The 21,647-nt window shown below is 36.8% G+C and overlaps 3 protein-coding genes across 8 annotated transcripts; 2 read left to right on the top strand and 1 right to left on the bottom strand.

Annotated features, from left to right (window-relative positions):
* Positions 1 to 628: 628 nt before the first annotated feature.
* LOC141618375 (dnaJ protein ERDJ2A-like) lies at positions 629 to 7,943 on the top strand. Its single transcript, XM_074435477.1, has 11 exons — positions 629 to 819; positions 2,363 to 2,597; positions 2,744 to 2,839; positions 2,983 to 3,103; positions 3,460 to 3,566; positions 3,664 to 3,881; positions 4,232 to 4,409; positions 4,499 to 4,618; positions 4,846 to 4,932; positions 6,334 to 6,444; positions 6,971 to 7,943. Exons 2-11 carry the CDS (start codon positions 2,412 to 2,414, stop codon positions 7,793 to 7,795), a joined length of 2,049 nt encoding a protein of 682 aa, XP_074291578.1. The 5' UTR covers positions 629 to 819; positions 2,363 to 2,411; the 3' UTR covers positions 7,796 to 7,943.
* A 250-nt stretch (positions 7,944 to 8,193) lies between these two features.
* LOC141618376 (pentatricopeptide repeat-containing protein At4g21190) lies at positions 8,194 to 11,471 on the bottom strand. Its single transcript, XM_074435478.1, has 5 exons — positions 11,178 to 11,471; positions 10,973 to 11,071; positions 9,737 to 9,880; positions 9,436 to 9,648; positions 8,194 to 8,744 (listed from the first exon to the last, which is right to left on the bottom strand). The coding sequence occupies exons 1-5, from the start codon at positions 11,265 to 11,267 to the stop codon at positions 8,460 to 8,462; spliced, it is 831 nt and encodes a 276-aa protein (XP_074291579.1). The 5' UTR covers positions 11,268 to 11,471; the 3' UTR covers positions 8,194 to 8,459.
* Positions 11,472 to 14,585: 3,114 nt separating this feature from the next.
* LOC141618374 (uncharacterized protein At3g49140-like) lies at positions 14,586 to 20,742 on the top strand. 6 transcript variants are annotated; one of them, XM_074435474.1, is made up of 13 exons: positions 14,586 to 14,859; positions 15,067 to 15,124; positions 15,389 to 15,620; positions 16,049 to 16,151; positions 16,254 to 16,321; positions 16,450 to 16,623; positions 16,703 to 16,828; positions 18,106 to 18,279; positions 18,373 to 18,453; positions 18,552 to 18,704; positions 19,017 to 19,112; positions 20,064 to 20,229; positions 20,339 to 20,742. In XM_074435474.1, exons 1-12 carry the CDS (start codon positions 14,805 to 14,807, stop codon positions 20,166 to 20,168), a joined length of 1,425 nt encoding a protein of 474 aa, XP_074291575.1. In that variant the 5' UTR covers positions 14,586 to 14,804; the 3' UTR covers positions 20,169 to 20,229; positions 20,339 to 20,742. The 6 variants fall into 6 exon arrangements, with proteins under 6 accessions (XP_074291575.1, XP_074291574.1, XP_074291577.1 ...); XM_074435473.1 differs by having other exon boundaries at positions 20,322 to 20,742; XM_074435476.1 differs by having other exon boundaries at positions 14,605 to 14,859; positions 19,017 to 19,293; positions 19,658 to 20,229; positions 20,322 to 20,742.
* Positions 20,743 to 21,647: the final 905 nt, after the last annotated feature.

Genomic DNA, 21,647 nt, shown 5'->3' with positions numbered 1-21,647 from the left:
TAAATTTAAATAACGTGTCCCGTGTCCTAAATTTCATGGGATACCGTGTCACGTGTCTGTGTTGTGTCCTTGTCCGTGTCCGTTTTGGTGCTACCTAGTATGTAGGTAGTAAGAGCCGAACTTGTAAAGACTACAATAACAAATGTAAAAAATATACTGACGTGCTTGCCTCAAACATTTCAGCGAAATTCTAATTTTATTTTTATTTTTATATTCGACAAGTTAGGAGTCTTAGGAGTCGATCCCGATTAATAGCTTAAAATCTAACTCAATTTCGAATTTACTAAAACCCGAACTATTGTTTATTTTTGTTGTCCACCCCTAATCATGCTTTAAAAAAATGCTCACGAAACTCCAATGCAATTTATACAAGCTGATATTGAACTTTGATATCAAGGTTTGAGTTTGGACTCGAGTTTAAGTTATAACCTCCTATCTAATTTTGAGCTTTCTCGAACTTGATAACGACTCGGCTTGATTGACACCGCTAGGAACGCTTTATTAGACTATACCGAAAATCAAAGTTAAAATCCATCTTAATTTAAAAAGGTACTCACAAAATCACAAATCACAAATCATAACAGACTTAAGGCAAAGGTAAAAAGAGAAATTTTAGAGGTCGTGATTTAAGACGGTCTTAAACAACGCCTAAAATAACAAACTTAAATGGGGCACTATGACATAACATAACGGGGGTGTGGAAGAAGCAAAACGTGAAAATATCCCCAACTTAATAATCCCATCCTTACTCTTCCTCGAAGCATCACCAAGGAAGAACTGAGATCAACCCTTCTTCTTCTTCTTCTTCTTCACTGCAAGGTTATCTTTCTCTTCCCTTCACTAATTCAGTTAAATTCATTAATTTGTAGCTCAGTTATATCGATTTCGATTTAATGTTTCTTTATTACCCACTGTTACATTTTTCTGAAACTGAAGATTAAATTCAGAATTTTATTTCTGGGTTTGTTAATTGAGTAAAATTTACATCTTTATTGGAACTCAGATCAAGATCCTGGCTCAAAAGACGACATTTTTGTATCGGTTTGAGGTGATCAAATGGGTTTTTAGGTTGTTGTCTTAGATGGGTTAATTTTCTTGATTTCTTATGTTTGACTGTGAGAATAGATGTGAGTTAAAAGATGGTGTTTAAATATTGATTCCGTTTGTATGATGATTTGTGTTAGCCGACCCCAAATCATTGTTGTTATTGTTGGTGGTGGACTGGAGGTGGTATGGGTTGAATTTGACCAAATGTTTATGTTTTATTTGTGCATGGTGTTGACCCTTTGTCGGAAAGTTTACTTGTGTTAGGAATTTAATTGTTAGGGTACTGGCGAACTCAGTTCATTATCGTATATTGTGATACTTCGGCGAAGAAGCAATTGAGAGGGTGAATAAATACTCTGTTACTATTCTTTTACCCTAATGCCTTCACTGTTCCCGACTATGGCGGGTTAAGGGGTGGATGTATGGAACGCTATCCCTATGTTGGACATAGAAGCTAATTTTGGGCAACCTAGAATGAAAATTGTGCTGGATGTATAATTGCAGACAATTTAGTGAACCATTTTATTTTGTTCAATCATGCCTTAAAGTCAAAGAGTTGTGTATCGTTGGCTCCATTTGAATCTTGGAAGTATCAATGTATTTAAGTGGCATGAACAAGTGGAGGTTATGTTAAGGTTTGTAAGTGTAGATATCCGTGCATCTCACTAGTATATTGTGGATTAAGAGTCACCTGATCCTGCATCCTTTTGTTTATTCTGTTCTGTTATGGCATATTGCTTTGGTCCATTTTACGCATTACAGATCACCACAGATTAGCCATTGCTCGCCGAAGGAGTCCTTGAGGTGTAGAAAGTAGTTTAAAAACAAGTTTTTTCTATTGACGTAAGAATATGAGAAATTATTTGAGATTTTTTGTCTTCATATTTGTTTCTCGCTGTGTCATTATGCTCCCCCATTTTGACTCCTTTTTAGCCAACAACACAAATATTGCACTAGTTAGTTGTTTACTTGTTGATCATGCATAGAGCAAAAGCTTTATGTCCATGATGAGAGTAGTGAAAGTTGTAGTAATGCTTGTTCAATGTTTCATAGCTTGAATTGTGTACATCAAGTGAGCGCTTAACTAACCCTACTAGGCTAGTACTATACCTTTCATTTTACGTTTTTTTGTTACACACTCATCCTGCAATGTATTTTACAATATCATAAGTAGTAATTTTTCTTGTTCAATGTGCATTGTTTTTGGGTGCTATAGGCTCATGAATCATTGCACACTTCCATTGTTTTTACTGGCATGCAGGTAGCCAGATACTATATGGGTCTAACAGATACATTGTCCTCAATGTTTTTACAGGTATAAGGCCTACAAACACTTCAGATAAGCCCCAACATATCAGAACATCATGGCAGCTTCCGAAGAGAATAGTTCGTTGTTTCCTATATTCATTTTGACTATGATGGCATTGCCGTTAGTGCCTTACACCATAGTAAAACTATGCCGTGCTGCCAAGAAGAAGTCGAAAAGCTTACATTGTCAGTGTGTTGTATGTTCCCGATCTGGAAAATACCACAAATCATTATTCAAACGGGTATGTAGTCAAATTTGTTCTTTAATTTTCCTGACAAGTGATAATTTGTATCAAAACCAAACGATGTAGGCCAAGGGAGTTAGGGACTGAGCAAAAATACTTCATTCTTGTATCTCGTGTGTTTAATTTTCAATTGTGATTTACAGATCTCAAACTTCTCCACTTATAGTAATTTGACGCTCGTGTTGCTTTGGGTAATCATGGGCTTTCTGGCATATTACATCAAAAATATGAGCAGCGAGGTACGCCTATATTTTAAGTGTAATCAATGGATGTGTTGTTACTGAAAAGTATATTCTCAGCTACCGTGAATATTTTCTTTTCCTCTATGATGTTGACCAAATATTCCCCCTTCTAATACAACTTCCACTTCTTAAATATTCAGCTTCAAGTTTTTGAGCCATTTAGTATTCTGGGTCTGCAACCTGGAGCTTCTGATTCAGAAATAAAGAAGTCATATAGAAGACTTTCTGTCCAATACCATCCTGATAAAAATCCAGATCCAGGTAGAAGCTGTTTATTTTTCATCACTGATTAGTTTTCACTTCCACATAGAATTACAGTTCTTTAGTTTTGGACTATGATGGAATAAAGCAGAATTACTCAAACTGGCTACATTTCTTTATATTGTGAAGTAGCAGTCAGTCGGTGCAATTCTTGGCACGGTTTTCATTATGAGTCATTTGGAAACAGCCTTAGTGTGTTGTTAGCACAAGGAGGTCACTATGCAGATCCGACCTCCGGCCTCCTTACCCTGCCATTTTCATGAGCCTTTGAGGCTTGAGGCAATGGCTAATGTTGTTTATTGATAGTCTACCCTTGCGTATACATACCAACTGTAATATTTTTTTTTGCTGCGCAGCGGCCAACCAATATTTTGTGGAGTATATTGCGAAGGCTTATCAGGCCTTGACGGATCCTGTTTCCCGTGAGAATTATGAGAAATATGGTCATCCTGATGGGAGACAGGTATTCATTTCTTTTACAGCCGTTTTATGTGAATTTTGTCTTCTTCAATGAGTATGTCTTGAAGCCCTTAATCTGTTGATATCTTGAATACATGCAGGGATTTCAAATGGGAATAGCTCTTCCGCAGTTCCTATTGAATATCGATGGGGCTTCTGGTGGGATAATGTTGCTTTCGATTGTTGGAGTCTGTATATTATTGCCATTGGTGATAGCTGTTATCTATCTCTCAAGGTCCGCAAAGTATACAGGGAACTATGTCATGCATCACACACTTTTAACCTATTACCACTTGATGAAACCATCATTGGCACCAAGGTAATTTTATGCTTATGGCCTTACATATGTTGTGCTTTTTCCACATCAAGCTGGCGAGATTCCTATCTGGATTATGATAAACTTTTCCATATCAACGATAGTTTGGCTTAAGTCTAAATAGTATTCCCATGTATGTTTATACTTGATTTTGGTAGCTTACCTAGCCTTGAGAAGTCTAGGCATTTTATATTGAGGTTGTGAGGGAATCTGACTGTAGGTGCATCTCAAGCTTCGTAACCTGTAAACTCTGTGGATGTTGTTATGACTTCATCTTGTGTGTAATGGTATAACACTTTGTTTTATTTCACATGTAACACACTTGTTTACATTAAATTATATTTGGTTTTCAGCAAAGTGTTGGATGTATTTATCAAGGCTGCTGAATACATGGAAATCCCGGTCCGTAGGGTTGATGATGAACCACTTCACAAGCTACTTTTGTTAGTCAGGAGTGAACTAAATCTGGACACCAAAAATATCAAACAAGAGCAGGCCAAGTTTTTAAAGCAACATCCACCTCTAGTGAAGGTATTTATAGGCATCTTTTTTTTTGTCCTTTTCTAGGCCGTTGCACCAAATAGGCTAACTAGATTTTATCCAATCTCTTCTTAATGTAGACGCAATTGCTGATTCAAGCACATTTAACTCGGGAAACAGCCGGGCTACCTCCTACACTTAATGGTGATCTAAAACGCGTCCTGGAACTTGCACCTCGTTTGCTTGAAGAGTTAATGAAGGTGATCTAAAATTTACCAATCAATTTTAACTTTCAAGTTGCATTCAACCCTGTAATTGACACTTGTGATATCAGCAAAATAAGGTTTCTTGGTCTGTATTTTTCATTCATTGAATGGGTTGATGAGTGTCCCTTTTTTGTTTTTTGTACTTCATGTTTCTCTATTGTTGATTTGACACATATCTAAATCGAAATATTATCCTAATAGTTTATGATACTGTGATGCAGATGGCTCTTATACCGCGCACTGCTCAAGGCCATGGATGGCTTAGACCTGCAATTGGGGTTGTTGAGCTTTCGCAATGCATCATTCAGGTATTAAAATTGAGCTGCTTAGTTTTAAGCAATCAGCTTCTAAACCATGTTGTATACGGTGTTCTTATTCTGCATGGAAAGATATGCTTGTTGAGAAAGTTTCGTACTTGCTGAATGCCGGGTGCTTAAACTGAAATTCTAGAAAAATAAAGCCTGTTTATGGTTTGTCTCCTTTTCATAAGCCCGCCCTCAGTTATTGATTGGAAGGTAGAGTATGTGTTATTCTGACTCTCTGTGTCTGACCTGGGTCGGATACGGCTATCTTGTGCGAAATTTTCTATTTTGTGGTTTAAAGTGAAGTGTCAAATTGTTGTGTCATGTCGGACACGATACATGTCGAACACGCGACAAGGCAGCTAAGTGAAGTGTTGGAGTAACATAGGGTGGATCAGTCATCACATGAGTATGATGCTAAAGTTATTTATAAGAGTAAGTTTGGTTGGCAAATGGCTTTTTTTGTAATTTTACTGACAAATTTCAGAAAAGAGAAGAAATGCAAAGAACAAAGCGGAACATTAAAAGTGGAAAGAAGAAAGCGGAAAGAAGGGAGTAGTTGAAGCCTTGAAGGCAACCAAAATATTTTGCTGTAAAAGTTATCATCCAAAGATGATGTTAAGTTTTTGAGTGAAAAAGTTAACCTGATCAGTCCCCAACTCCCCAAAAAAGTAAATAAAATGGACCAATAAAACATGGTGGACAATATGTTGCTGTATTCATACAATGGAATACATGCCTAATGGGCTTCTGCAGATGGCGGGGTATGGGTGATTGGATGTGTGCAGCCCTACCTTTGTGTCAACAACACAAGGCGATTGTTTACGGATGACTCGTAATGAAAATTGTGCCGAGCATTGCATCGGAATGACTTTTTCTTTACTATGAAGAGAAGTCCATGGTGTTGTATTCTTGTGTATAAAAAGGAAGTGCATGTTAATTACGGGAATTTTTTAGTTATTTGGTTTAGGGTCCCACCCTTTCTATCTATTTTTTTTTGAGGGAACCCTTTCTATGTATTGATGATTCATTTGACAATGATTCAAGAAAATTGTAGACCTATACTGGTTATATCACCTCACTTTTAAACTAAAAGTGACCATCACAAGTTACCCCTGGCTTAAAAAGAGAATATTGTTTGCGTAATCATAAATATGGTTGGATGGTAAGACATAAGACTAAGCCTAAATACCATTGTAACTTCTACCCAGGTTGGTCTGTATAGAGCCTGAAGCTCTTATTTTTAGGATGTTTAATGGTATACTTTCTGCAGATAAGACTTCTTTGCTATGTTATGGCTGCAATCTTTGTCGGTGTTATAATGGGACAATGGGTTGTCTGTTGTTAACTCTTTTGTTTTATGTTCTATATGGTGCATAAATTATACTTGTTTAATTTTGCATGCAGGCTGTTCCTCTCAGCGCTAAGAAACCTGGTGGTGGTTCAACAGATGGCATTGCACCATTTTTGCAGCTCCCGCATTTTAGTGAGGCTGTTATCAAAAAGATTGCTCGCAAGGTTTGTTGGCATACTGGACATCATTTAAGATTTCCCTGTTAGTTATTAATGTGGTCGACTTATCCTGAGGCTTAGCTGCTTATAAGCAACGATGTGGCATTGCATTAGCTATTTAGAAAACTAGGAGCTATCTTGCAACACTTGTCTTACAGTATGGAAGTAGATATACGTGGTAGCTGTCGGGTTGTGTATAGACCCACAGGCTAACGCATGTACTTTCAGCGCATGTTGGCCTTGTGCACTCACTTTGAAAATTCCAGGAAGTGACCAACAAGTACGCTTAACTCTTGAGTTCTCGATACATGAGCTCTCAAGAAGATAAGTGCACTTTGTTGGTAGTGGTACTACTATCAATCTCTGTAACGATTATGTGTGGTATTTATTTCTTAACCAAAATCCGTGATAACTTTGGGTATTCGATTGTAGAAATATTGATAATACTATGTCAACGTCCATAGACTTCAAAAAAAGCACAATGTAATTTTCCTTCTACATCTCAACGTGACCCGAGTTCTTGTATTTGCAGAAGGTGCGGTCTTTTGAGGAGCTCCGAGATATGAAACCAGAAGAGCGTGCAGAACTGCTGTCTCAAGTTGCAGGTTTTTCTGCATTTGAAGTAGATGATGTCGAAAAGGTACTTGAGATGATGCCATCATTATCTATGGAGGTCAAGTGTGAAACTGAAGGTGAAGAGGGTATCCAGGAGGGAGACATTGTCACCCTGCAGGCTTGGGTCAAACTTGCCCGCCCGAATGGCTTAATCGGAGCTCTTCCCCATGCTCCTTACTATCCAAACCACAAAGACGAAAATATCTGGTTTTTACTTGCAGACTCAAACTCTAATGATGTTTGGTTCTCCCAGAAGATTAGCTTCATTGATGAAGCCACAGCTTTGACTACTGCCTCAAAGGCAATTGAGGAAATGATGGAAGTTTCAGGGGCCAGTCCGAAAGAAACCAGTTTAGCAGTTAGAGAAGCGGTTGAGAAAGTTAAGTCCGGATCCCGCCTGGTGATGGGAAAGTTCCAGGCCCCACCAGAGGGGAATTATGGTATGACGTGTTATTGTTTGTGTGATTCTTGGATTGGGTGCGATATAAAAACAGCTTTGAAGGTTAAGATTCTAAAAAGAACAAGGGCCGGAACTAGGGGCGGTGCCATTGCAGAAGAGGGGCCTGCGATTGAGGACGGAGCCGAGGAAGAGGAAGAGATCGAGGAAGAAGATTATGATGATTATGAGAGTGAGTACAGCGAGGACGAAGAAGATGGGCATGACCCAAAGAGGAAGCTCACTGCCAATGGTGATGTTAAGAAGGATGAACACTCAAGTTCTGACGGCTCTGATTCAGATTAGGAGTGATGTACACGGATCACATCGTCAGGAATTTGTTTACTTTAATAAACTACGTTCAAGTATTAGTTTTAGTTTTGGATGATCCACCATATGTACACACATTTTTGATAGATTTACCATTTTGCCTTCTATATACAGCTTGCTGAGCTACATGATGCTTTTCACAGATTAGTATTATTCGGGTGTAAAAAAACAGGAAACCTTGGGCAAGAGAAGAGCAGTTGACACTGAGTTGTTGCAACTTATGCCTTTGTGATAATCAATCGTGCGAATGAAATATTGTTTTGGTCATGAAATCAGTTCACAATCTAATTTTGGTCATGAAATCGGTTGCGCCACACTTTTTCAAAATATGGTCAGGATAACCTTACAATATTTATCAGGTGGCCGCGATAAGATTTCCGAGAAAACTATAAGAACCTACAAGCATAATCATCAATGATTCTACAAGTATAATTTGGCTTTACCAAGTCAATTTCTTGTTAGACCTATATTTACATAATGACTACATTTCTTTTCACTTTCATGAGCATCGTAAATTTGCAGAGCGTATCCCAGTTACCGCATACATATGTAATCATTAATGGCCCCAATAGGTTCCTTCTCCGTCTGACCCATGTTGTCAAGTACAATACATTCTGCCATCTTCATGGACCTGCTTTGATTACTGATCACATTCCTCATCCAGCCTATCCGGATCTTCACCGGGATGACTAGCCTCTAGCTTTAGTCCATCATACTTGTTATCATTGGAGGATTCCCCTGGCAATTTGGTACGAATTTTCACACGCTTACCTTGGATGTACCGGTATTCCCACTTGGGTGGAGGATATTTTTGGTGTAGCTTCTCATATTTGTCCATCATACCCAGCTTTCGAAAGACATCTCCAACCTTTGAGACGATTGACACTGTTGGTTTCGTACCAAGTTCCTCCATATCAGCAAAAACCTACAAAGAAGAAGTATGACGGGGAGCCCCAGAAAAGGAAAAAAAAAAAAAAAAAAAAAAAAACAGCAGCAGCACCAAGCTTAGGTTTCACTTGTGTGGAAAATACAATCCCTTTGCCATGAAATTCTATATGAGGTGTCTGTAAACTGAAATATCTTCAAGATTATAGTCTATGTACACGAAACACAATCTCCGTCGTATAAACAACTCACAGCTACATATATGTATATTTTTCTTGAAGTTGTAAAATAACTACAACTAGTAATAGGCCAGATGGTAGCCTGACATGTGATATCATCTTGCATTGCAGTGTTCTTTATGTGAAGCCTAAACCCAGGATCCCGCTCCTTGTCTACCCGAAAAGCACTTCGACTCAATTAGTCAATGGTACAAAAGAAGGGGGGACGGCATACAAATCGTAGAAGTTAAAGCTGACATGCACCAAAATATCAAGTCTATATTTTCTCACTAAGTCACAATATAAACTAGTTGCAACTTTATAATAATATTATATTCTCCGGAAAATAGTTATTTTCGAAAAATCAAACATGAACAAATTTAGATGTCTCAACATATAATTAGAGAACTAATGGTCAAAGTTGACATCAGTTACCACCAAAGTCAAACGTGGACAATAAATTTGTAATAGAGAGTAAAAATTTAAATTTAGATAACGCAGAGTTACACATACATCGAACATTTTGTCGTGCATCTCTCTGGTATAGTAAATGGTAATCATTTTCTCAAAGAACATGCGAGGAGTGCTTTCCAGATTCTTCGAAAATAACTTTGCCCAAAGCTCTTCAACCTCCTCAAGTCTCTCTTCCTCGGACAAAGCATTCAGTAACGTGTAATAGCTTCCCATAGTTCTCCCTTGACCTTTGCTCAACATCCATTTAGTCACCTACACCCCATGAGCAATTAACTTAATCAGACGAAACTATTCTTTATGTCAATTCAACACTCACACTGCTCTACAGAACGGCTAGTACCTGGATCACTCTTTTCCATTCCTTCTCGTTCTCCAAAGTCTTCAAAGCTTTCTTCACTGTAATAAGAGGGAATTCTAACTCCCAAGCAATAAATGCATCGAGAGCTCCGTACACTTCTTCTTTAACATTCGACAGCTCCTTTATCTGCATCGTTACATTAGAAAATTATACTCCGTATAGAACATATAGTGATAATCAAGCTCAGATTATGCAATTTGTTACTCTCTATCTACGACTAAAGTGTACCACATAAACCAGAATCATCTACGTGTCAGATTTTCCACTGAAGACCTAACCTATTTTTTTTTTTTGGTGTAAACGGAAATGCAAGGCCAATAGAATTACAAGGAGGAGGGATTAGAATCACAAACTATCGTCCAAAGCTCATAAATCTCAGCCACTAGGCCAAGACCTCAGCGGTGGCGGGCAACATGGAATCTTGGATATCAAAGCACACAAAAGTAAGAATCTAAATTGTGGAAGCTTTTGCTGTTTGGGGGAGGGAAACCATCAGGTTGTTCAAGTATACTAAGCCTTACTCCGTACCTCATTTAACTCGATAAGGAAATGCATCAACCAGCTTCATTTCAACATGAAGAAACAAGTAATGCACACAGTTCACTCAAAGCTACTCCCTCTGTCCCGGTCATTTGTTGTCCTATTCCCTTTTGGGGTGTCTGAGTCAATTATTGGCCTTTCTATTTTAAGAATGAACTTGATGAGCAATTTGATCATTCACACTCACTTTGGTCCACTTATCATTTAGTAATTGGCCCTCTCCTCTTTCCTTGGTCTTTGTGCCAAAACAAAAGGACAAGGTCTTTGTGACAAAACCAAAGGACAACAATTGACCGGGACATAGGGAATATGTATTAGTCCACCATAATCCAAAAGCGAACCAAGCAGAACAGACTGTTCTATCCAGAAATGCAAATTTTAACACAGCCAAAATCAATAAACCGTATCTGCCTATACACCAAGCTAACTGATTCCAAAAGAAAGGCGAACAATTGACTGTAATGAAGGAGACGGGGGAATTCAATATCGAAACACAGACCATAAATTTAGCTTTGGCTACAAGTCTACAACATACTGTATATTATATTATATCCACTATGTTTTTAGTTTTATACTAGTACTTATTACTTCCTCCGTCATGGTCAATAGTTATCATTGTTTGAAATTCCCCGCGATAATAATTCAATGAAACAAACAAGGGAAACAAGATAAACTTACAGAATCAACAAGCTTATTAGCTTTAGAGATAGTCCCAATCCTCTTTTGGGTTTTCCAAACTCTTGGATATCTGGGTCTTGGACCTTTTAATCCACACACCTACAATATCATTTCACACAACAAATTAAACCCAGAATTTAATTAAAAAAAATTAGAATAAAAATTGGTGAATAATTGGAAGAAAGGTAAGAACTTTATAACTTACTATGACATTTCTTGAGCTCTTGATGTTAATAAGAGGGATAAATTTTAAGATTTGGGGTTTTATTTGTGGTGGGTAACTTAAAGTAAGCATATTTGAAGAGAGATTATAATTGGAAATCTGGAAAAATTGGAAGAAATTCAAAGTGTAATTTGGTGAGGGGATTGAGTTTACAGTAAAGACTGATGCTTAGAAGTTCAGTGGTTGATTTAATTTACCAACAGTAAACTAATACTGAGGGAGTGATTGGGAAAGAATCAGCACAATATATCAAGCAATGTTACGTTATGGGTGGCCGGGTGGGTGGCTGGTCGACTTTTTTGAATCAGTACTTTTTGATGGAACAAAATCGAACTAGATACTCCCTCAGTCCTATTATTTGTAGATCAAATTGAGTGTGAATTCCACCAAAAACATTACTAAAATAGAATAATAAATAATTGATAGGTCTCTAAAAATAATTAACCGGGACATAATTAACCAGGAAGAGGAAATACTATCTATTTATACATACCCATACAACTTTGCACATATCCTAACTCTTAAGTGAATTGCACACTTGCACAAGACCTAACTTAGTCCAAAATATACCGCTCCCTTTCTTCCACTCTTCCATTTCATTTTACTTAATTTCCCGCCCAAAATTCCACCACCACACCTCCGCCGCACAAACCATCGTACTATCACCGCACCTCCTCAAAAATAATGACCGTTAAACCACCATTAAACTACACAAAAACACAGAGAATAATCCTATTAATTGACCTAACTCCAATAATCCACCTTCACAATCCCCAATCTTAATTTTTTTTTCTCGTATAATTTGTTGGGTCCAAATATTTCGAGCTTGTGGGTTGCCTCTTTGGAGGTTAGATCCTCCCGAGTCCCGCCTACATCTCGGTTGCTCACAGACCTCCTCAATCGGATTATTTTTCTTATCTTCATCCATCCCCGAACATATTCATGAAAACGATATACAACAAGAGATCAGAAAAACTTGCTACTATCCATTTCCTTAAACTAGGAGACATAATATTGTTAAATATCTAATATCTTAATCTTGGTTGTTGAGAATAAGCTCCAACATGTATGAGTTACACATGTAAGGTCCTACATTGTAGAATTAGAGAAGAAAAATCTACTTTATAAGACAAAGGGCTACTCCCTCTATTGTCAATTAGTTTTAGAGTGGAATGTCCTTGGGCTTGGTTGTATGATAAGCGTTTTATTGATTTTGAGTAGTTTTCAGATTACAGATTCAAAACTGTATGATATGCATAACTGCTAGAGAGAGACTTGGAGAATTTATATAATACTCTCTAAGACCTAATACAAAATAACCTAGAAAGGAACATAACAGAACCCTAGCCTAGTAAAATATATGTGGGAAATATTATAAGAGAGTATAATTATCGGAAAGAACACGCATTTGATGTATTATATTAGACCCCTTTTTAGTAATTGAGCTTACACTAAAACTTTGGAAAAACGGTCTTTCAATAAGTTATTGAGACCCCAGTCTTTCGTACCATTTTATTTGTATTTCGTGACCTTTTTTGTTCTTGATCGTGACATAGTAATTTCGTGCCTATTTACATAATAAATGTACCCCATTTTATCTTTAATCATGATTTGTACCTATTTTATTACTTTTAGTTCCACTTTTTTTTTTTTAAATTGTAAATAGTCTCTCAATAAACGTATTGAGAGGCCTCTCTCTCAAGAGACCTACTCGCTTGAGCTTATATATGTATTTTTTCTGAGTTTTTAAAATTTATAAGTTATATTTTAATTTTTTGACTTCAAAATTTAAAATTAACTGAATTTATATGTATAATTTTTGAACTATGTTACATTTTTTTTAACTTAATGTTTAAGTGAACGAGCTTATAAGCTATGTAGTAACACTCATAATTTTTAAAACAAAATTCAAAAACTTTATTATAAAACTCACAAATTACACAACCAGTTGTACTACATTTGATGTATAATATGTGAATTGTTATTTGTAATAATGCAAAATATTTATCTCCGGGATTTTTATGATAAAATTCATTTGTAGGTGAACATTTTTTGTAATTAAAATAAACACTCCTATATCATAACATTATTCAATTCTCTTAATTAATTCTGCAGGTTTATTTTGTTTAAACCAAAATACAATGATGAAAAATATAAAAATTAACAAGGTGTTAATTTCAAGTCTATTAAAAAAATACATTAAATAAGTAAAAGTTTATATATATCGTGCATATATTGCTATTTTTTTTTGGTTTGGTATACAAGAGAGGACAAGACTCTATGGAATCAATCGAGTAAGAGAAACTCCGAATACGTCATCTCGAAGGATGAGACAAAGATCCCGAGGAGGGGAATCTAAGGTAACCAAATTAGTCGATGACGAGATTTGAGATTTGCAAGCCAATCAAGAACTCTGGTAGCTTTACGATAAGTATGCTCAATATTGAAAATCCATCCTTTCGAGTTAATACGAGACTTGCAGCGGTGCATTAAATTGCGAATGCTAAATACTTAGCAACTGACCTTGGTAATTAGCTTGACACACACCTTATTATCCATGTTCACCAACAGTTTGGTACATTAAGATCTTTCACAAATTGCAAATCCATAGCGAATTAGCGAGTGCCATAAGGCTCTCATGGAGGTACAAATTACGCAAGAGAAAGTGAAACATAACTAACTTACCGGTATCATGTTGAAGTATAACGCCACCACAAGGAGTATCTGGTTTCCTTTAGAAGCGCAGTATACTCGTTCCTATATTATGTTCGAGCCAACCATGCACTGCATATGTCAACTTACATATATAGACTTATTTTTTAACCAAACCCGAGTAATAAATTAATAGCTCTCGATTGTGAGCTTTTTTAGTAGCGACTAGCCGTTGTACACACTGAATATAGATAACGGACTGTAAATACTCCCTCCATTCAACTCCACACTACCATTATCTATTTTGTACACTATTCATAGTTAAGCATTCAATTTCAATTTTCTCCCAATACATACGTGAAAATATATTCATGTGGGATCTTGTTTTATTCGACGTTACGAGTACATTAAAAATATCTAACTTTTATATTTTTTGCAAGTACGTAGCTAACGATATTTAGCGCGTAAAAGTCGCGTTGGCAAACGTGAAAAAAGAAAGTGGTAGTGTGGAGTTGAATGGAGGGAGTATATTGTAAGGGGTCTATACTAATACGGTAGTATCCTACCAAAGTACCAATGGATCAAAGTCGTTAGTGCATCGTCAAAAAGTTGCCAAATTGTTGAATGACAAATTCACCACCATATCACAAAACACAGTCTCATATCTCATACCCAATCAATCTTATACATTTGTCAGATTAGCACGTTTTAATTGGACCATAGTGTACGTATAAACTGCTCATTTCGGACAAAAAACGATACAATCTCAAAAAGATCAGAAAAAAATACCAAAAAAAATGGCATCTTCCATTTCATCCTCCAAAAACTTCCAATAACACACACTACCACTAGCTGCTAATCTCTCTCATCCACATCTTCTCTACACTTTTACTACAAAAAAAACTCTCTTTTTAATATTCTTATTATTTTTATTATTGTTTAAAAGCAAATTAAGCAATGTTTATTGATTCATCCATGGCTGTTCAATTGAGCTCATCTTCCTCCATAGCATGTAATTTTTCTTTCAAACCCATGTTTTTTTAGATTAATTTAGTATAAAGTTTGAAACTTTATTGGTTTTAGTGCTGTTTTTGTTCTCAATTTTAATCTTGGGTTATTCGGAAATAACTTTTTTGTGCAATTTTCGGGAGCTATTGAGGCACGGGGTATTATTGTTGTTTAATGTCTAAATAAGTACCATTTTTGCATATTGTATCAGGTTGCCGTCCAATTTGGAATTCTGATGATGTTGTAGGAGTTAATATTGCAGTTCCTTGGTAATTTTAATTCCAGCCCATGATTTTTTGACTTAGTAATTTTAGCTAAAGTTTGGTTCTTTTTATAATTGGAGGTTAATCTCATTGTACTTACTCCGCCCCGTTCATTTTTCTACCTTTTTTTTTATTCCTTGTGAGGCCATGAAGGGTATTTTAATAAAAGGTAAATAAATGATTGAGGCAGAAGGAGTCTTTGTTATGTTGATGGGTTGTGTTTTATGAAATTGGGAGGAAATGGGTTGTGACTTTTATATGGTTTGTCAGGAATAAAGTGAAGAGATTGAGGAAAAAGGTTGATAATTCTTTGAATAAGAGAAAAGGGTCAGCTAATTATAGGATTCAAGCATGTGGGAAGTTTCTGGGATCAGGGTCTGATGAGGTAGGGGAGAATGGCAAGTCTAGTTACCATCCATTTGAAGATATACTGGTCTCAGAAGCAGTTGGTGCTGGAGAAGGTCGACTTTCGCCTGCAGAAACTTGTCGAACCATCATCGAGGTATATAGACATTGTTATATTATTCATATGTACATTAGGTTATGAAGATTGTGTCATACCACTGTCCTGCATATTTCGTCGAAGTAGTTGGTGATTTAGTTAATCATTTTGGCAATTGTATGCGTAAGGGTGCTTGAGCATGTTTGTAAGTGCAATACATTTGACCTCCCTTACCTCGCTGTAGTCGTAACACCCCAACTTCTAAACCATTTAAAAAAGCTGGTGTCTTGCTGTCTTCACTGCAGTAGCGGGGCCACATGGTGTTGATCGCATATTTTTGGACTGATAGTTTTTATTTTACTTGGCAGAGCCACATAGAGTTATCAGGGTCTTGAGACTGCCATATATTTTTTTTCCCTGTGTAATACTTGGCTGAATAGCTGTCATTCTTGATCTTTTAGCTGATATTGCTTGACATGTTGTGTCAGGTGAACAGCGAGGCAACTTTAATGTTCTCCGGCTTGATCAATGATGAAGTTCATGAAAACATTTTCTGGCCAGAGCTACCATACATGACTGATGAACATGGAAGTAAGTTGTTGTTAGTGTTGTTCCTTAAGCAATTAGTAATTTAACAATTCATATTTCCTTCAGTCATTGCTGCTGAAAGTTCTATATGTGCCTTGTTCACAGATGTTTACTTCCAGGTGAATAACGACGAAGACATTATGCAGACCCTGACTTCTGATAATAACTATGTTGTAAGTAGCATGACACTGGAGATTTTATTTTTGTGATTATTATAGTGAATTGTAGTCTGTTAACTAAGACGTAAAGTTTCAGGTGTAGTCTCATGATAATTCCAAAACTTAGGGTTTCTTTAATGCAGCAAGTCATCATTGGTCTTGATACAAAGGAGATGTTGAATGAGATGGAGCTATCAGGCCCGTCTTCAATTGATTTTGGCATTGAGGAAATCGAGGAGGAAGAAAGTGATTTTGATGATGATGATGATGAGGATGATGATGACACCGAAGAAGATGGTGATGACGAGTTTGAGGGGGTGAGAATTCTTTATCTGTCCATTCTATTGTTTCGGTTAAGCTACATTTTCCTGATTATCTTGTTTTTCTCGTTTACAGGGCTGGATTGACATCCTCGAAGATGAAGAGGACGGGGCTGATTCTGACGAATCCTTGGGGGACTGGGCTAAACTGGAAACAATGCGTTCTTCCCATCCCATGTATTTTGCGAAAAAGATTGCGGAGGTTCGTCTCTATATGAGCTTTGCTAATGTGATGTGACTGATGTCTACACTTGTTGCAGAATGCAGAGTAATACATGTAGATGCATGTTCATTCTCACTCCATTCCAAATCAATTGTCTCCATTTGACTTTGGTGGTCCAGACGATGTCAAATATGATCAATATTTTCTCACACCATACATTAGTTACAGCCTTTAGAAAAACCCATAATCTGAAAATTCTTTTATGAATCAAAGATTACTTATATTAAATCTCTACAGATATTTGGAAAAGTTAAAGGTTGAAGTTGAGATTGATTGATCGACAATAATCAGATTTGGGACTATAAAGTCGGGATGAAGTGTTTTATAATAAGCTCATATCAGGGGCGGCCAATGGAATGTTGAGGCCTTGTTCCAAATATTAGATGGAGGCCCTTTTGATGAATATCTCGTATTTTTTTTATAGTTACAAAAACATATGAGATCTTTAATATATGAGGAGGCGCAGTATTCAAAATCTCGAATACTATGAATACAAAAAAAAGCACGTTATTGTGTTGATTTTAATCATAAACTTTACTCGTAAAACATATATTTCCTCCATTTCTTCACTTATTCCATTTAGATAATTTGTTTTTAAGACTAATTTTAAAAAATAAGGATATACGGAAATATTTGAGTAATGGTGTTCTGTTAACATAACTTATAGATCAAGACGGTCTTATACTGTGAGGCGGTCTATTTCTATTTAAAAATATTCATTCAATTTTTATAGATGAGTTGTAATTTACATAATAAGGAGAATCTCGCAGTATGAGACCGTCTCACTCAATTATTGGTTGATTAACTTCATGGAGATGATTTTTTTGAATTTATAAATGAGAAGCATTAGAGAGATTAAAAGAAAGAATGAAACCAAAATGTTTAATTTAAAGTAAGTAATAAAGAAGAGGAAAGATATTAAGTGAGAACAACAAAAAAAGATGATGTAAAAATGACAACAATGGGAATTGAACCGTGGACGTCATGCGGAGGCTATGTAAGTAGCCACCACTATGCCAAAGGAAGCCCAACTAATATTAATGAACAGTCAAATTTAATATAATGACGTGGGTACCAGATGAGGCCCCAACCATGTTGGGCCCCGGTGCCGCGGGCCGAATTGCTCTAGGTACGGGCCGCCCATGAGCTCATTAGTTTCACCGAAATTTGCTGTGTTCAGTGTATGCCTGAGGATTTCCAAGTTGAAAAATATGTCAAACTTAGCGGTGTCTACAACCCTTTTTCTCTTGTTCCAGGCTGCATCCGATGACCCGATAGATTTTATGGAGCAGCAACCAGCTGGCATAGCCATTCAGGGCCTCCTAAGACCTGCCTTTATTGAAGAGCAGACTGTTATTCAGAAACACATGTCAAATCACAGGGAGAAGAATGCTGACATTGGCAAGGGTGCAAAAGCAAAGGAAGAAAAGGTAGAAGATGTTGATGTTGGTATAATTAATGGCCATGCACATATGCCACATTCTGCTGAAGATAACTCTGTGTCGGATGAGGGTTTGAAACAGGATAATGACTTAGCAAATGGGACGGCATTCTATAAGCTGGAGATGGCTAAGATTGAACTGATTTCTGCCCATGGTAGTCAGGTATTTTTGTTTTTAAACTATATATGTTGATTTTTGTTTCTTTCAATGCTCACAAGTGTATGTCGAACTGAGAACATCAATCACACTGCTCCTGGCAGATTCCTGTCGAAGTGGAAGATTACAGGAATGCGTTCCCTGATGCAATTGCTCATTCTGCTTCCAAAATAATATCTCGTGTCAATGCAGCTGGAGAAAAGACCACAAATGCCCTCAAATCCCTTTGTTCGAGGTGCAAAGGTCTTCAAGTGGAGGTTATAACTCCTCTTGTTCTCTTCCGGATACTATGAGTAGATGATATGCATGCATATTCAAGCTTGTAAGAGTAATCTTGTTAAAGATGCTGTTGTGACAGTTCTTGATTTAGATGAACCCATTTATTTGACTATAAACTCCCCACCGATACACTCATTAGTCATTAGCCCCCAAACTGAAAGAACAACTACCCCCGTTTTAATCGTCCTATAGGTGCATCTGATAATATTATCATGAAAATTGTCCTCTATAATTTCGGTTGTGCTTCTTTTAATTAGTCAGGTTCTAATTTTCCATGCTATTTGTTATAGGAGGCATCACTTATTGGTGTAGATACCCTTGGGTTTGACTTGCGAGTTTGCTCAGGAACGCAAGTACAGACATTGCGCTTTGCATTTACTTCTCGGGTATTTTCTCCTCTCACTTATTTTTCCTGATAACCATCTCAAGTTAACATCTGCTGAACAACTATGATCTTCCTGCTGTTTGATTTATTTTCTTGATGTAAAGCGAGCCACAATGGCAGTTTGATGCTAAGGGGGTAAAGGGTTTCAAGCTGAGGTCATGAATTCATGATTACTCCCTTCAGTGACTTGCCAACTTAGCTTAGCTGAAATCTGTTGCTGTTCAAAATTTGTGAATAGCAACTACATTTGGTGAATAACATGCGGTTTTCCAATAATGCTCATGTAAAACTACCTTGCATCAGTATTTGCTCCTTAGGGATTACAATAACATGATCAGAGCTGCAATAAGTATGCCTATGAAATGACAAGGATCTGCTATATGACATCAAGCTTAGCTTATAATTAAGGACGCGTAAGTAAAACTTTTGTCTAGTGGCAAAACTTGGAGATCACAAAATCAAGTCTCACTAAGGGTACTGAGGAGAGAATGTCTATGTCTCAAGCTCTCCCTTGGGCCTGGGCCACCAACTTTAATGGAGGTTGAGCCTGGCAAAACATTACCCCACTGCTTTCAGGCTCCTGTTTATCGCAGTTTGGCCGAGTGTACCCATTCTTAGCTGTGTTTACTGTTTACAAAAGGCCTACAGTTGGCGAGCTAAGAAATATTACTTTTGCTTTGAAGAAGAACACCTGTTACAAATATGTGAAATCTATTGATTGGCGGCTTTGACCGAGTGCCTAAACATCAATTTCTACAGACATACGAAATAGTTGTTGATAAAGCCATGAGTGGTAGGTAGTACTCAACTACTCATAATCTGGGCCCAAAACCCGTCAGCATAATAAAATTTCTTTTGACTCCCTTTACACCCTGAAAATATTTACTCACAGTTGGAGCTTAGACTGTTAATGTTAAGAATCATGTTAAAAAGGGGTTGAATACACTTGCAGGCTACTTCGGAATACAGTGCTGAGAGACAACTAAATGATATATTGTTCCCAAGAAGTAACCAGAAGGTACAAAAAGTGAAACAAACCCGGAAAAAGGAAAGCTGAAGCTATACATGTTATTTTTACTTTTCAGTTTAAATCTTCAGTTTGTTGCTGGATCCGGCAGGTATCTCTTTTTGGTTTTACGTTTTATGTAGCTCCATTCTCTAACCGTATTATTTTACAAGAGACGTACTTTTTTTTTTCTTTATATTACAGTTCGGAATTTTGTACAGAATTTTACTTCAGCGTTTGCTTGCTCCTCGAGTAAAGATATCAGAGGTTGTGGCGAATGTGTTGTCCAAGTGCTTAAAACAGGACAGCAAGAGAGAACAAAGTCGAAAAACAGATGTCATCCTTCTCAAGATGACTGTGTGTTCAAATTTGTCGTCGTTTTACTCCCTTTTTATTGCAATTTTTCATAAACCGTTGTTGCTCATCTCCCATGAATGATGTCCCAGCAGGTTCACTTGTAAGAATCGGACCTGATTCAGTTGTATTCAGACTGTAATGAATAAAAAATCTTCAGAATGAAATTTTTTCTAAGGTAGTTGCTCCTAGGAGATTGTCGTCCAAGACTGTAAATTGAGTAACAATAAGTTCTCAACTGTAAGCGAGATGTAAATCTGCACTGCTGTTGTATAACTGTTGTCATTCTGAAGTTATATCGATTATCAGCCAACTTTTTCACAATAGAGGAAAGTTTCCTACACCATGTTCATGTTTTTTGCGCTTTGAAATAGCTCAAGTTACAAAGCTATTCGAAGTGGGATTTGTGACTACTAAATCACGAGTCCCAGACATTGGGAAAAAATGGTGGTATGTTAGACTCCTATGATTGAATTCCAAGCTTTATACCAGCCAATGTTCATATGCAGCTCTTGAGTGTTCACATTGCAAATATTGTGTCATGAAATTATAAGAATGGTCGATATGAATCGTTATATGAAATTATAGGACATTATCGAAAACTAAAAACAGAAGGGTGAAAACTAAACATATTTCTAGTCATGATTTAAATCAGAAATTTCCTTCTGAGTTCTGAGATGCAGAATATTCTGCAAACTTCATATTTCTAGTCTTCTATACTTCTGATCCAAATCTACCATTTTTCTTCAAAAGACTTGTGCACTCCTGTGAGAGGATTTTTGACCCGTTTTATTAGAGCACCCACAATAGAGAGGATTGAGCCTCCTCTTAACCCTCTCTCTCCTCTAAGAGGATATCCTCTCTATTGTGGGAACTATGTTGGGTGTCCTCTTGTATAGAGGAAGATGCGTGCTTCCTCTACTTTTAGAGGAAAGTAGAGGAAAGGTGACATAGGCCCTTGTGCCCACAAGCTAATGTTTGTTTGCCATATGGATAATATTTTAATTTATAATTTTTATTTATTATGGAAAAAAAATTACTCAATATACTTTTAATTGTTATTGTACATTCATATTTGTTCGAACATATATGGAATATGTTTCAAGACTCGAACATAAACTAAAAATATGCATTACAATTTAATGTTAAGTTTCATGTATTTTGTTTTATAAATTT

This window comes from Silene latifolia, chromosome X, assembly GCF_048544455.1.
Source record: "Silene latifolia isolate original U9 population chromosome X, ASM4854445v1, whole genome shotgun sequence".
NCBI classification, from domain to species: Eukaryota; Viridiplantae; Streptophyta; class Magnoliopsida; order Caryophyllales; family Caryophyllaceae; genus Silene; species Silene latifolia.
The sequence above is the reverse complement of the archived record's forward strand: the minus strand, read 5'-3'. Positions and strand labels throughout refer to the sequence as shown.